The sequence below is a fragment of the Artemia franciscana genome, chromosome 15, assembly GCF_032884065.1.
Source record: "Artemia franciscana chromosome 15, ASM3288406v1, whole genome shotgun sequence".
NCBI classification, from domain to species: domain Eukaryota; kingdom Metazoa; phylum Arthropoda; class Branchiopoda; order Anostraca; family Artemiidae; genus Artemia; species Artemia franciscana.
In genome coordinates, this window is record NC_088877.1 from 1,075,029 (window position 1) to 1,091,485 (window position 16,457).

The 16,457-nt window shown below is 35.4% G+C and overlaps 1 protein-coding gene and 1 long non-coding RNA gene across 2 annotated transcripts in view; one reads left to right on the plus strand and one right to left on the minus strand.

Annotated features, from left to right (window-relative positions):
- LOC136036684 (uncharacterized) overlaps nucleotides 1-16,457 on the minus strand; it is a 65,861-nt gene that overhangs the window by 28,002 nt on the left and 21,402 nt on the right. Inside the window, exons 4-5 of the mRNA XM_065718995.1 lie at nucleotides 10,715-10,912; nucleotides 4,152-4,321 (exon numbers count right to left, since the gene is read on the minus strand). Coding sequence (XP_065575067.1) covers nucleotides 4,152-4,321; nucleotides 10,715-10,912 — 368 coding nt within the window. The remainder of the gene's footprint in view (nucleotides 1-4,151; nucleotides 4,322-10,714; nucleotides 10,913-16,457) is intronic.
- LOC136036686 (uncharacterized) overlaps nucleotides 1-16,457 on the plus strand; it is a 35,462-nt gene that overhangs the window by 14,145 nt on the left and 4,860 nt on the right. The gene's annotated exons all lie outside the window — the stretch shown is intronic.

Consider the following 16,457-nt stretch of genomic DNA (forward strand, 5'->3'; position numbering starts at 1 on the left):
TTTGTATCAACCCAAAAAACCTTGTTATACGATCTTTGGACTATTTTGAATAAAAGCACTGTCTCCAAATTTCTATGTGGATGCATCTCGGAAAATCACGACGTGTGTATGGGGGGGGGGGCAGCGCTCTGATCACTATGACTCTTATAAAGAGCACTAGAACTTTTGACTACCAATCAAATGAGTCCTTTTCAAAGCATATACGATTACCCTTTCTATATGAGCCGTATATGCCCCCAGGACATAACTTACAACCCTTGCCCTCAGAGCTGTAGAGGGGGGTATCTTCCTCCCAGAAATAACTTCCAGACCCTTCAACTACTATGAACAAAATTGTTATCTCCAAATTTTGAATGGATGTCTTTGGGGAAATGATGAGCGACGGGGAAGGGCTGGTTTCTCTCAAATCACTTTTGACTCTTAAACACGGCACCATTACTTCCAATTTTAAATCAAATGAACCGCATCTGAAGTGTGTACGACCGTCATTGCATAAAAACATATTATGCCCCCAAGGCATGACTTAAAACCCTGTCTCCAAGACAACAGGGTGTTGTGTCAACCAAGAGGCATTATTAGATATTCTTTGGACTATTTTGAGCAAAATTGGTATCTTACAATTTCAATTAAACCCGTTTGGTGAAAAGAGGGGTATTCAGGGAGGGGAGCTAGTTGCCCTCCATCATTTTTGACTATTAAAATGAAAGTAGAATCAATTTTACACGAAATAAGACTCCTCGAAAGTTTATACACCCATCTCTTCCATAAAACCTCAAATGCCCACGGGACATAATTCACAATACTTGTGCCCAGGCCCTGGGAGTTTGTTTCTACCCCAAATGCCTTGTTGTACGTTAGTTGGACTATTTTTAATAACATACTTATCTCAAATTTTCTATTAGATGCATTTCGGGGTAATACGACGTGTGTGTGTGTGTGGGGGGGGCTGCTGTTCTCCAATCTTAAAAAGGGCACTAGAGCTTCTAATTACCAATCTAATGACCCCCTCCGAAGTTTATATGACTGCATTTTCGATAAAAAAAAACAACTTATATGCCCCAAGGGCATAATTTACAATCCTTGTCCTGGGGACTATGGGGGGTTGGAATCCTCAAAGGCACAATTTCCGGACCTTTCAACTAGGTTGGAGAAAATAACTATCTCAAAATTTTGATCGGAAGCGTTTGCAGAAATGATGGGCCTGGGGGTTGCTTACCCTCCTATCACTGTCGAATATTAAAAAGAGCACCAGTCCTCTCAATTTCCAATCGAATGAGTCCTTTTTGAAGTTTTTATGATAACTCTGTCTATAAGAAACCTTATATGCCCCCAGGATATAACTTATAAGACTTGCCTTGAGGGCTGTGGGGGAGGGGTATCCTAAAATATATAATTTCAACTATGCTGAACAAAATGGCTATATAAAATTTTCATTGGCAGTGTTTGAGGAAATGATGGGCGTGGGAGGGGGGCGTCTGCCCTCCTATTACTTTTGACAATAAAAAAGGGCACTAGCCCTCTCAATCTCCAATCGAATGGGCCCTTTTTGAAGTTTCTCCGACAACGCTTTCTCTAAAAAACATTATATGTCCCCAGAGCATAACTTACAACCTTTGCCCTGAGGGCTGTTGGGGGGGGGGATTGTCCATCTCAATAATTTCCGGACCTTTCAACTATGTTGAACAAAATGGTTATCTCAAAATTTTGATCGGATGTGTTAAGGAAAATGGTGGGTGTGGGAGAGGAGTTAGTTGCCTTCCAATCACTTTCGACTATTAAAAAGGGCACTAGTTCTCTCAATTTCCAGTCGAATGAGTCCTTTTTGAAGTTTCTATGACAACTCCTTCTACAAAAACCTTATATGCGCCAGGGCATAATTTACAACCCTTGCCCAGTGCGCTATAAGGGGTTGTCATCCTCAAAGACATAATTTCCGGATCTTACCTACGTTGAACAAAATGGCTATCCCAAAATTTTGATTGGATGTGTTTGGGGGAATGATGGGCGTGAGAGGGGGTTTAGTTGCCCTCCAATGAATTTTGAATATTAAAAAGGGCGCTAGCTCTCTCAATTTCCGATCGAATGAGCCTTTTTCGTAGTTTCTACGACAACTCTTTCCATACGAAGTGCCCTGGTCTAAGAAAAACCAAAAAATAAATAAATAATACATTGCACCAACATTGTTCTTACTTAGGCAGCGCTATTGCGCTGTCTATGATCATCAGCAGAAATACTTTATTTCTGCTGATGACGATTGCTGTACAGCGATTGAAGTATCCAGACTTTTGTATCTGTCCAAAAAATAGAATTATGCCCATTTGAAAGCTTATTTGTTCGTCATAGAAAAGCAGTGTTGTCTTGAAAAATACCTAATTTAAGGTATTACGTCAAAAATGTTAGCTACGCTCTTTAATATACGATATGATTTATTCAAAGCCAGTTAAACCTACAATAAACACGCGGCACTAGTCCCCACAAAGGCTTCTTAGCCACTAAAGGAGGGGGTAAACAAACGACTTATATAAACTCAGAAAGAAAAAGGGGCATTGCAAGGATTATTAGATCACTTCGCAAGAAAAAAGGACTCATAGACGAAAAAAGAAAACAATCTTAAGTAAAGCCAATATTTTTTTTTTGTTCAATTTTTGAAGAAGCTAAATGATTGACACCTTCGAGCTGAATCAGGCAGCATCTGATTTCTAATATAACACACTGCTATAGGATTAAAGTCTGACCTTACGGATGGAGTAAAAGGGATTTCAATATGATTTACACAACGAAGGGGGGGGCACAAATAGTAGGATCAGAGTTAAAGGACGGCGGAATACTTAGGGCCCAGGGACGTCACTATCGATCTGATACACTTTAATATCTTAATCATAAATTTTAAGGCGTACCGTTCTTCAGCATAAGCGATTGTTTTAAAAAAACTGGCTTTTAGGAGCGGTCTCTTAACTAGTCTTTTTCACTTAAAATACAACAAAAAAAAATTAATTTCTTCTACCTTTAAAAACTGTTATATTCCTAAAGTACGGGCTGAATTCCGTTATTATTTTTTATTATTAGTCTGCTGTTACATATGAACTATCATTAATAAGATGTTAGTAATTTTTCAGATAATTTCGTTTTGTTCTAGTTACATCTTACAAAGGCCGGAAACCATTACATCATCTACAACTAACATGTCCTTGAAAAGTACTTGTGGGTTTTTAGAACAAATTCAAAGCCATAAATCAAAATAATTAATTCACAGTCAAAGTTTTAAAACAATGGGTTTTTTCCGTTATTCAGCTAGTCTGAATGTATCTATTCAGACGAGGGGCCGTCTACTTTCGAAGTCTTCCACAAAAGGTAGCGCCAGTCACGCGTGGCACAAGTGTGCCAGCTTGGAGTGAAGTTTGCCATATGTGATGCTAAGAGGTATACATTGTAAGAGTGTATCACGCCTGGATGAGGCGGCGCAACCATGTAGTACGCGAGTTGCTATATTTTGGCTATACCTTGTTTTACAATTAATATTTTTACATTAAAGAATATTTTTAAAAGTTAATATTATATTTAAAATGAAACTAGTAAATTTACCCTAGAAAGAGTAAGCTGTTGCCAGGAGGTGCTGGGGACTTCTGTTCGAACCTGCTTGTATGAAGACCCTTAAGGTAAAATATTAGGGAAATACTTTTTTATTCGATTTGCATGTTGCTACACTTTAATTATAACAAAGATGCTTGTGTATTATTCAGACCGCACTGAAGAATTGAAGTTAGGCAAATTATAGTGAAATATACAAAAATATGATAAAGATATAAGACCTTAGAAACGAAAGTATAAAAATTACAACAAAGAATTATGGAAAGCAGGCCACCAAGAGCGCATTATAATAAATACCTAACATAACCATCTCTATATATTGAATATTTAATTAAAATATACTTAAACTATAGTTTTCCACACTAATACTAAGCTAATTATACCCGATTGCAAACAGACAAACCGGTTTTTCCCAGATTTAACAAAGCAAACTTTTTAAGTGTGTTCTGGATAATATGTTAGCACCATAACAAATATTTTTTAACAATATAATATTCTATTCCATGTCACGATGAAAAAATAATGAATGGTAAATGACTAGTAAAGCAATAAAAGTACCTAACCTGTGATTGATTCGCCGGCATGTATCTCCTGTTGGCATCATAAGGGTTATGGTCTCCTCGGCTAGGTGGGGGAAGAGGTCTAAAGGCATCTTTTTTGGGGTCTAATCGGTCAGAAGGTTTGAAAGCTCGAGTTATTGGATTTCGTTGAAAGTAGCCTGGTCTTTGGTATCCTAGAATTTGATGAAGACTTTTTAGAACAATTTTGTGTGGTCATCATGAGATTAGAGAATTAACAATCGTTAAGGTAGCATTAGTAGCATTAACGTAATTTATTTATGTCTAATACAACCGAAAAACAACAATAAGTCAAACAAAAGAATCTCTAGAAAGGGTTATAAGTTCATTGCTAATAATAGTAAATAAAGTAAATACATACTTGAAATAACAGAGGAAATGTAGTTTTTTTTTTTAAATCATACATTAAGACAAAAACAACTTAATACACATACTATAAGGTGCCAAGGGAAGTTCAAAGTTTTAGCCCCCTACCTCCAAAATTGTTTTATCCAACTCGTTAAAACCGCGAAAAATGCATACAAAAAAGTGTTGATACACTTTTTAAGCCTTTTGTATGACCCTCCCCCCTCCTCGAACAAAGATCCGGGTTGCAACCCTGGTGGAAACATACACAACCATACATGTCTAAAAAAATTAAACAAAGTGTAGAATTCAATTTTTTGTAAAAAAAAAATAGCCTCAATTGCACTTATGAAGTTTTTGGTATAGCCTAAAAGGGTGCAAAAAAAAGAAGAAATGTGTTTGAAAAATATGCTAAAACCAAATGGCACCAAATAGCTTAAGAGAGTGGGATTTCCCTTTGAATGCATGGTTATTGAAGGAATCGACAGATTATTAATGTCAATTTTAACAAATGAAAATTAATTTAACTAATTAGTTTTGTTTATATGTTTTAATAGTTCAACTTGGCAACACTGACAAGAAAGCATTCTTAAGAACTTGGTAGATTTGAAACAGCCAAAAGATAAATCTTAGAAAATTGCGGTTTTTATGTATAAATACACGTAAGATGTCCAGAGGGAGAACAATATTTTATTTTTATGTCCTTGTTACTTCAAATTACCTAATAAGAAATATCTTCGAAGCAATATGTCCAGAGGGAGAACAATATTTTATTTTTATGTCCTTGTTACTTCAAATTACCTAATAAGAAATATCTTCGAAGCAATATTGTTTATTTTTATTGCCTTAGCAGCACTTTATTTACTTATTTTATATTCTTTTTGTAAGAAAACTAACCAATTTGCAGAGGTGTCTCCAGGTAAAATTGAGAAACTGAAAGAAAAAAAAAGTTTCTATGACACTGAAAGAAACATATACACTATAATAAATTTTTGAATTAAGGATACTATTTACAAGACAAAGGTATTAAATAAATAAAAATGGTTCATTTTACAGAAGTATGTGATAAGTGTTTTCTGCAGCCCCGCAATTTTGACCAATAATTATTTCTTTATTAATAACATGTATTATTAACATTTTGATTGATGAGAAACAAAAGTTTGAGCTTTGAAGGCCACTAGACTACGAAAAAGGAAAAACTTTAAATTTTGAAAATAATTTCTAGTCTATGTGACATGCACCTATTATAACTAATTAGAAATGCAAAAATATATTTCCTTATATTTTCATTAACAAAGAGTATTTTCATTAGTAAACAACGAAGGGTTGAATCAAAGAAATGTTTAAGTTCCAAAATACTTTTTAAGTAGCTTATATGAGATGTGTCCATTTAAAGAGAACCCCGTATACACATTTCTGAAAAAAATTTATTCTTTCAAACCATTCAATATTTTTGGAGAAAAGCGGAGTACAAAAAATTAATAGAAAATGATAAAATTATCAACAGAAAACAGCAACAAAAGTAAAAGAGACTAACGTAAAAAGCAAACCGAATCAGCACAATTTGTGATACTGAAATGACACCGATTAGATTATGGTTCCTCATAAAAAAAAGAGAAGAAAAGTGAAAGTAGGGTTTTATAAGGCGAACGAAAATACTGAAAACAACAAAAATGGATATTTCGAGGAGACAACTGCTTCCATTCTTCAGCCATATTAGAAAAAATCCCCCACAAAAAAAAAAAACAAATTCAATATTCTGATCGAAAACAGAGACGAGTTAGACGGGAAAAAAAGAGAAGAAGATAAATGAAAAGACAAAATCAAACGACGTGGATATCAAAATGAAACAAAGCCCAAATTGGAAGAAGGTGTGGTGGACGATTTGAATAAATTTCTCATCCCAGGAGTTAGAATTTCATGAGTTACCTCCGTTATGCCTTTTAATTCATTATTTTTAGTACCCAGGTTCTCACAAGACGCCGAGGAAATATATGATTTAAAATAAAAAATTAAACTTCTAAGTAAAAAAAGGATGTAAACTGTTGCTCGGCTCCCTTTGCCGGAAATAGTAAAAATGTATTTTTTTAATAGTAGTTGAAATCGATCGACCCTAGGGAAGAAACAGACAGTGATAAACCATAAAAAAAAATTCGATATAAGCGATGGAAATTTTAGCCAAATACAATTTTTTAAAAACCGGACTTCAATAAATTGAGCATTGAATATGCTCAAAATCTAAAGAATAGTAGGAAGGAACGGAACGAATAAGAAAGGAACGAATAAGGACGGAACGTCGAAAGTTTGTTTCTGTCTGTATGTTTCTGTCTGTCTGTATGGCAACATGTTTGAAAATTAGAAATATGTTCTCATTGAAATGCAATTGTTTTAAAACAAGCAAAATCATAAAAAAAGAAATCAATATTAAAGATTATCAAATAAGCTTGAAATCATAAGACATCTTGAAGGATCACCCAATCTTGTCTATTATAAACTTTTTTAGTTTGTATGGCCGAAACATTTGGAATTGGTTGGGCGGTCTTGCCAAAACTTGTAGGGCTTGGATAAAAGGTTCGAATAAACGACAAAGAACTGAAACCGAACAATCTACGTTCCCTGAAATCTTAAAAGAAACTTTTAACTACCCACGTTTTGTGCCAGAAATACAAATATTCAGTTTTAATGAAACTTACATCATCAGAAAGTTTTAATTCGCTTTTACGATTAAACGGAGTAGAATTTTCTTTTTAAAGTACGTGATAAGGGGTTCCTTTAAAGTTTTCTAGCATACCTGCTTGGAAAAGTCTGAAAATCAGCTCAAAGGAGTTATTATTTGAGTAATTTGGCTGTTTTGGGAGTTCCGCTTTGATTGACAAATTCTTCAACAAAATGGAACTATAATTCAAGCGTTTTTTTCAGTCAAATTTCAAAGTGAAACTACAAATTCCAGACAGATTTTGACAATAGCTAGTCCCCTGGTAGATGTAAAAATTCACTATAGAGCCTTTGTCTTTGAAACAGTCAGCCGACGCTGAGGCTTGAAAAGGGATTTTTAAAGTATTTTATCGCCTTAAATTGAGTCCTTTCCAAATATCAGATGATCACTAATATCAAAAATTACTAAGTGAAATTCCCAATATCCTTCTGTGATTGTGCTCTGACCCTACTCAGGAACAGGAGTTGATAAAAGTTAGCTGGAGTTTGAGAGGAAAGTGATCAGAGTAGCTATGACTGCAAAGAGTAAAATAGTCGAAGTTGATAGTAGTTCAACTCCAGTCAGCTAAGGTCCATGGTCCGAACGTAATCATTATTGTCGCTGTAGCCATTTGTGTCAGCAAGTTTGATTTGTTAAACAAAATCTAAAAATTCAAGATTTGAGTTTTCATAGAGAACTTTGGAAACTGGGGTAACTTTTGGCCTATGTTGTTCAATTCTTGGGCCATTAGGAGTACCTAGAACCAGGCTATACAAGGAAGCTTTACCGTTTTTACTTTTTTCACCCAAATCTAGAGAAAAAAGATATCCACAGCCAACTGGTGATCAAACAGTTCGTGGTAACAAACTGTAGTAAGGAGCGACCCGGCTCAATAGTAACCAAAACTCTAAAAAATGGAATTTTGATACCAATAGCTACATAAAAAGAATCGCATTTTAATGCTGATTTTAAATATATAAGTTTCATCAAGTTTCGTTTTATCCAATAAAAGTTATGAGTCTGAGAAAATTTACCTTTTTTTAGAAAATAGGGGAGAACACCGCCTAAAAGTCATAGAACCTTAACGAAAAACACACCATCAGATTCAGCGTATCAGAAAACCCTACTGTACAAGGTTCAAGCTCCTATCTACAAAAATGTGGAATTTTGTATTTTTTGCCAGAAAGAGCGGGGCGTTAAAGAGGGAGCAGCCCCTTTCATAGACGAAGTAATTTCTGTTCGTTTTAATTTTAATGTCGCTCCTTACTTTCAGTTAAAAAAACTTGTTTTTTTTATATATTTAATATCATTTTAGAGTGAACCATTAGTTCACTCTAGATGGCTCCACGAAAATTGTATTTAATTAGCCTAATTAGTTTCGCACCCATGTACAACCATTATCTTGATGAATAAAACTATAAACTAGCAGATTTTAGTTAAGTATGTTAACCACATCAACATTTAGTTTCACTGTATTTCGTTGGTTTTTGGATGTCTAAGCATCCCAGATGTGAAAAAATCAGCCATCCAATAACAAGTAAGATTATTTATCTTCGTGCTTTGGCAGTCAACACGATCGGTCAAGATTAATACGCAAAACCCCATATTCCCTTGTTATTCAAGAGAAAGATAATTATTAGATAGATTTTATTGGCTAGTAAAAATCCTGCTTCGAATTCCCAGACCGCTGTCAAAAACAGTCCAATCAGTCACGTATGTATACAGTCATGTGCGAGCAGGGTTAGGTCCGCATTTTGGGGTAAGAGCAAAGTTGAAAAACGTAGAAATCAAGCAAGAGTGGATGAAATATATGAAGGTTTTATTGGAAGACCTGCAACACAAGCCTGATATGTTTTGTTTGAGGGTTGGACTGTAAGATGTCCTCTCTCCTCCTTGCATGTCCATTCCTGCCAAATATCTGATGAAAAACTCAGAGATGTCAAGATCAGCAGACCTGGGCCTTAAAACGTAATTTTCTCGTCAACAGACCTATCCCTTCCAAAGTTCTCAAACTCTCGACTTTTCAGTAAGTAATGATCATTCTTTCTCAGTCGACACGACGGATCAAGATCTTTGATTAGCTTATGCTTTCAACCTGCTTTCCAAATTAGAAATATTTTGTATCCAGATATTTCGTCCACAGTTCTAGAAGTACGAGTTAAGATAGATAGATTCCCAACCAAGGTTTTGATTCATAAGGAAACTCGCATTTGGATAAAATTCCTTTTGAAATCATTTTATTTATTAAAAACTGCAAATATCGGGAGGGCGACCGTATACCACAGTAGACCTTTAAGTTTCTTTCCCACTACTGATGTAGACCAACTCTCCACGGTCTGTGAAATCTGTAATAACGAATAAACTCCATAGTTCTTCTGTAGGGGTAGGGTGGTATTTATGAGAACAAAGGCTACAGAAGATTTTCAGAGATTACCACTGCTGCGAAAATATTTGAAATCTTTCTTCTGAAGAATTTTTTTGAACATCCGTATTGCCCGCACTCGTGAAATCAGGTTTGACTTTGGCCCTGCATGACCGACGCGGTGACAAAACCTTTTATCTGTCAGGTCCTGGCGCAACGTTTAAGGATCACCAGGAGACCATACAAGTTTTAATTGGCTTTATTGCTGTGTTTGACTTTGGTGAGCGAAGCATATCAAACATTTTGGACAATAAATCACAACAAAACTTTACCAAATAATCTTTCTCAAGGCAATCGTTATTTTTGTCTGTTTGTTATTTCTAGAAACAGGTAAGTTTTGTATAAGTCTGTAGGAAGACGTATGTAATATGTATGCAAGTTATTATAGTATTTCTACTATAGTTTGCATTCCATCTTTACTGTAGCTATTCGGTACGATACCATAGTTGAAATGACTGCTAAAGCAAGACAGACACCAAATGTTCAATTTTCATTGCTATCACATTTTATTTTTCATGAAAACAATAAAGACTGTCTATTTCATGCTGTCTATTTCAGCTGATACTTGTTCCCTACCATTGTCCCCCCATTTTAAAAAATAAAAACTTAGTCACTGCTTTGTTTAGACCTCATCTCTGATTTCAAAATATTGTTAATTTTCTCATAATTTCATACATTCCTCTTTTGAATTTATTCTTGTATTCTTTTGAATACAGTCCTTTATCGTCAAAATTGAGTTTGTTTCTTTTTGTCAACATATCTTAATTGTTCATAAATTGTTACCATTAATGAAACAAGGAGAGAAAGGACAATCAAAGTTAAAACCTACCACTGTGGCTCACCGTTATGACTCAGTCTTATGGCCAGGCCAGGCCACAAAAACTTTTACAAATATCCTCGTAAGGTCGTATATTTTCTGCATCATTCATCCTTTTTGGAAGGACAGAAATTGAGTTCTTTTTTTAGGATAATGCGACCAATATTAATATTTTTACTGTTTGATTTATAATTCGTATCTTTCTCATGTTTGTGTTTATGTTTGTGTTTAAAAAATAAAGTATGTTAGTGAAAAAAGTTTTAACTTACCTTTGCCCTTATCACTTTTTCGTTTTTGACCTTTTATTTGCTGATAGATGGTCGGAAGATGAATCTTTACATAACCACCGAAATGAAAATTTTTAGGTGGTACTGGTGGAGGAGCAGGAGGATAATTCCTCCGATTTCCTGTACTACTGACTACATGATATTTTCTTTGTTGATGAGTGTTACCGTTTTGTGGTGGACCTGTAACGAAATTTAAAAACAAAAATTAGAGGATGAAAAAAATAAGCGAGTAAAAGCATCCTTCATCTTGGAGCATAAGGCTGAAATCTAGACAAGGAAGCAGTCCTCAGTTTTGACTTTAATTCAAAAATGTCAGAAAAACTAAGCAAAACCCTATTTTGGAAACGTTGAAGCATGATGTTTTTTTTTTTGGAACCATAGAAAAACTTTGCACGTTTTTGGCCACCATTTTTAAACTTAATGATGACCAAGGACAATTTTGGAGCTGAATATTTTGTTGTTTGGTGGGATATGAACAGTGTAACGTTGGGATGCAAATAACTAAATATTCATTAAATGGGGAACAGCATAACAGTCATGATTCTAAGGACTTCTGATTTTATGAGATATGAGATATGAGACATACATTTATTAAAAAAGAAAACAAACAACATTCGCCATTCGCATGCCAAGAAAGACAATAAGCTTGGAAGGGAAAGCAAGGTTATCACCCTCAGCTAATTAAAACCACATTCATATTACCGTACTCAATACAGAAGAAACTCAACTGATGAAGGAAGAAAGGAAAAAGAGAGAAAGAGGAAAAGACAAGAAGAAGACAGAAAACAAAAAAAAATAACAGAAAAAAAGATTAACAGCAAAATAAATCAGGGAAATGCCTTGAATAGAATGACAACCTAGAGCGGGTTTCACATCAAAATCACTCACAAGATAAAAGAAATTTCTTCGCCCGTGACTTGAAAGCCGGAAGACTAGGCACTTTTTTAACACACTCGGGCAATATATTCCAAACATGGGGATCATAATGGCGAATCACAAAAGATGCCCGAGTGATACTCCTAAACTCATGAGTTAAGTTATCAGCTTTTCTTGTATTATGATCATGACGGTCTCTATTAAAAATAAAAGGATTTTATTTTTATTTTTATTAAAAATAACAGGCAATTCAAATATTTATACGAGAAAATCGCGACTTAGTAATCTCGAATTTGGGATATATCCATTGACTTATTCTTTTTAAAATGCTCATGAGCAGGAACCTCATCAGAATCACAAAATTCCGATAATAATTTTACGGCTCTATTCTGCAGCTTTCTAATTAGTTTCAGATTTCACGATTCAACATGGCAACACTGACAAAAAGGTAGCACTGTCCTAAAAACTTCATAATTTGAAACAGCCAAAAGAAAGACATAGAAAATTGGTGTTTCAGGTATGATTAGACCTAGTGTCGGTCCAGAAGGGGGGTCACTAGATGTTTTTTTATGCTCTTGGCAATTTGAAAAGATTACTTCAAATTTCTCTTTACTTCTCTCTTTACTTATTTCCTATTCTCTTTTTCTTGTTTTCTTATTTTTATTTTCTTATTTCTCTTTACTCAATTATACGTGTCTTCAGGAAACACCTCAATTTCATTGCGCCTGCCGTACTTTCATTATGACGAAATTATCAAGGGTGTAAACCATGACTTATATCATTAATATAAAACGTGCAATTCTTGTGAAGACAAATCAGGTTTCAGAATCATTCACGCATTGCATATTAAGATATCGTTCACTGTGTCAGTGATCTAAATATATAGTAAAATACAGGCCCTTGGCAAGTTTTAATTTCAACGAGCAACATATGGACTTGGTCAATAGACATGCAATCAGACGGAAAAGTCTAAAATTAAAAAAAAAGTGGTTAAGCGGCAAAAGAAAAGTACCTTTAATTAGAGCAAACAGTTTTTCGGCGTGGGTGCCTATCACGGTCGCTTCAACCAGGGACCTGAAGGTGCAATATACGTCATTTCAGTTCTAACGAAGCTACATTCAAGTTCAATGCAACGATTTACCTGATTTCGACAATTAGCTAATTCCGCAGCCATTCAGGTTGAGATTAATGTAACTGACTAGTTTCAGCTACTTGAGATATACAACTTTAACCATCTGCTTGCTTCTTCTTCGTCTTGTTTCATTATAATCATTACTGTAAAGGCTAATGTATAATCCGGATGCAATTCCAGACCCTGCGGACGCTAGGATCGAAGTCAAGGTCACGTAATACCAAGCTGAGATTAATCCTGCTATGTACAATGCCACCACAAAAAAAAGAAATGACCTTCTCAAGTGGACAAATAATGGGACGGAATAATAACCCCTATGTTGAAAAGCAAATCAAACTTTCATTTCATACTTTAGTTTTGTATCAGACTTTTTAGAATGCTAATATTTTTCTGGGCTTTGCACAATCAGCAAGTTTGTTAAAGTTTTTAAATGATTTTTCTTTATATTTTTTGCATTTTTTTTCAACACTTTCCCAGTAAATGGAGTCCCTAAAGGTGACTCTTCTTGCCTTTTATGTTACAGATATACAAAATTGAATTTGAGCTTAAGACCACACAATACCTTAAGAAATCACCCTATCTCGTCCATTATGCACTTTTTAGTTTGTGTGGTTAACCTGTATGGAATCGGTTTTGCCATAGCTTGTAGAGCTGGGATAAGAGATCCGAGTCAACGACACAAAACTAAAAGTCGACACGTACTCTCTCGGAAATCGTAAAAAAAACTATTCACCCGTTTTGTACCAGAGACAGAGACGTTCAGTTTTAGTAAAACTTACACCATCAGAAAGTGTGAATTTTGTCTTTCCGAATGAACAGAGCAGAATTTTCTTTTCGTAGTCCAGGATAGGGCATTCTTAAAAATTTTTTAGCATACCTGCTCAGAAAACGCTAAAAATCACTCAGACATAATTATCATTTGAGTAATTTGGCCGCTTTGGGAGTTCCCTTGGTCTGAACCATTTTGAATCACAAAGTCACCAACAAAGGGGTAAATTTCACTGTCTTTTTAACAATCAAACCACAAATTCTCGATAACTCTCGATGATCCCCTTGGAGAATTTACTGATGGATCCGTTTTCACTGAGACCTAGCTGAGGCTCGCAAAATAATTTTTAAGGAATTGCATCTTCTTGATATTGAACCTTTCAAGGGAATTGACTGCCTTATGAGTAAACTCATTTCTTATAAATTTTGTGCTTTAATTGTTTGGCAGTCGCGTCCTCTTGAAATCAGCAAATTTTGGGATATTTTGACAACATCCCAAAGTATTGAAAGTAATCAAGGTGTCTTGAGTTTTCCGGATCTTATAGTCAGCTAACCTAAAGTTTTGTCCCGCCAGCTAAGCTGCAACTAGTTTTTTTTATCAGGGGGAGGAAGAGGGGGCAATGTGGAATTTTCCAACCCCTGCCGCACCCTCAATACTGTAAATGCTACAAGTTTTGCCCCAAAAATATTACAATTTAAGCTTGTTTTTACCCTACCTGGGTGTACCTCCCAGGCCGTTTGCCCTCTCTAGTCCCCCCAGATCTGACCCTTCCCGCCACCATCTCAAATAATCTATTTGAATTCTTAACACTGGTATAGCATCTATTGCTCTAGAATTATGCATTCCAGATGGATATGAATAAAGACAGTTTTCTGTAAGCCTCTAAGTCGGAGTCAAAGCCAAATTGTTGACATTATAAAGCGTGATATGTATCTCAGACAGGTACACCGGACTATTTGGGGGTCAGGAATAATACATTTTGGAAGCCAATAATAATAAAAAAGATAATTATTTAAAATTTGAATAAGGATTCTCCAACTATTCGTGGAAATTTAGGATTTCTGGAAGGTCTGGGCCTCACGACACCCCCACCCGTGAGTACTTTCTTCGTACTTCACTTGCATTCCTCTTTTTTTTCATAGGTCATCCCGCACCAAACAGATTACCATAAAAACGGTCGAATATAGTTAATGTGATCAAAATTTGTAAATTCTGATGCCCTTTTAAATCACAAAAAGCATTCGCAGGGGAGCCAGCCCCCCCCTTGCTAGCTTTGTGCTCAAGGATAGTGAAAATACCAGTGTACCTACAATGTACTGACGCTTCTTCTTGACTAAATGAAGTCGAACTTGAGATTGTATGCATAAAGACACTATACATTACGAGAAAGAAAACAAATCCTTAACTGATTGTAAAGCTGAAATTTTAATTAAAGTTATTAGATTGAGCATAAATGTTTCAATTAAACAAACGTAAGTAAAATAATCTTAGCCTTCTCGCAAGCTACCACTGAAGTCACTTTTTTTTAGTCAATACTGGTGTAGCATTTACCGGTCTACCCAACCCCCTCCCCAGGTCATTCAGACGAAAAAGGATAATGTCAGTGTTCCTTAGTCCTTCGGATTAGACTCAACGCTGTAGGGCAGGTTTAGTATGGATCAATTTGTCTTCTATATATTATTTAGCTTATTTTTCGTGGTTACTTCTCGCAGGAAAGATAATCGTATGAATTTTAGATGAACCTTATTCGATCAGAAATGAAAGGTTCCACCCTTTCTAGAGAATCAAAAGTTATCAGAGGGTAACCAGCCCCCTCTAGCAATATTTTTTACCCAAGGGTAGTAAAAATACCACTTTACCAACAATATACTGACATCTCTGCTAAATTGTTACTTGAATTATGCATTAAGATGACGTGGGAAACAGAATGCCTTGACCAATAGCAAATTTTTTGATATTTTAATGTAAGTAATTTTTTAGTCATAGTGACCATAAATGTTTTAAACAAATGAAATTAAGCAGAATAATCTCAGTGTCATCACAAGTCGCCACCTAAATTTTCTGTTCCCCCCTATAATAGTGTCTATTGGTCAAGGCTAAAAAAGTCTTGTGTATAGATCTTCTAGACGTTTAGCTTTCAAGAATTTGCACATTCCAGGTGAAAGTGAATTAGGTCTGTTTTCAGTAATCCTTTTACTTATACTAATCACACACACATCGTCCAATTTCATAGATCAGGCGATTCGGCGGATTCGGCGAAATAACTTGTATGGTTTATCAATATTACGTCTTTGTCATTATCAAACAGTTCGTGAACGAACTGTAGTAAGGAGCGACCCGGCTCAATAGTAACCAAAACTCTAAAAAATGGAATTTTGATACCAATAGCTACATCAAAAGAATCGCATTTTAATGCTGGTTTTAAATATATAAGTTTCATCAAGTTTAGTCTTACCCATCAAAAGTTACGAGCCTAAGAAAATTTGCGTCATTTTAGAAAATAGGGGGAAACACCCCCTAAAAGTCATAGAATCTTAACGAAAATCACACCATCAGATTCAGCGTATCAGAGAACCCTACTGTAGAAGTTTCGAGCTCCTATCTACAAAAATGTGGAATTTTGCATTTTTTGCCAGAAGGCAGATCACGGATGCGTGTTTATTTGTTTTTTTGTTTTTTTTTCCCAGGGGTGATCGTATCGACCCAGTTGTCCTAGAATGTTGCAAGAGGGCTCATTCTAACGGAAATGAAAAGTTCTAGTGCCCTTTTTAAGTGACCAAAAAATTGGAGGGCACCTAGGCCCCCTCCCACGCTAATTATTTTCCCAAAGTCAACGGATCAAAATTCTGAGATAGCCATTTTATTCAGCGTAGTCGAAAAACTTTATAACTATGTCTTTGGGGACGACTTACTCCCCCACAGTCCCCGTAGGAGGGACAACAAGTTAC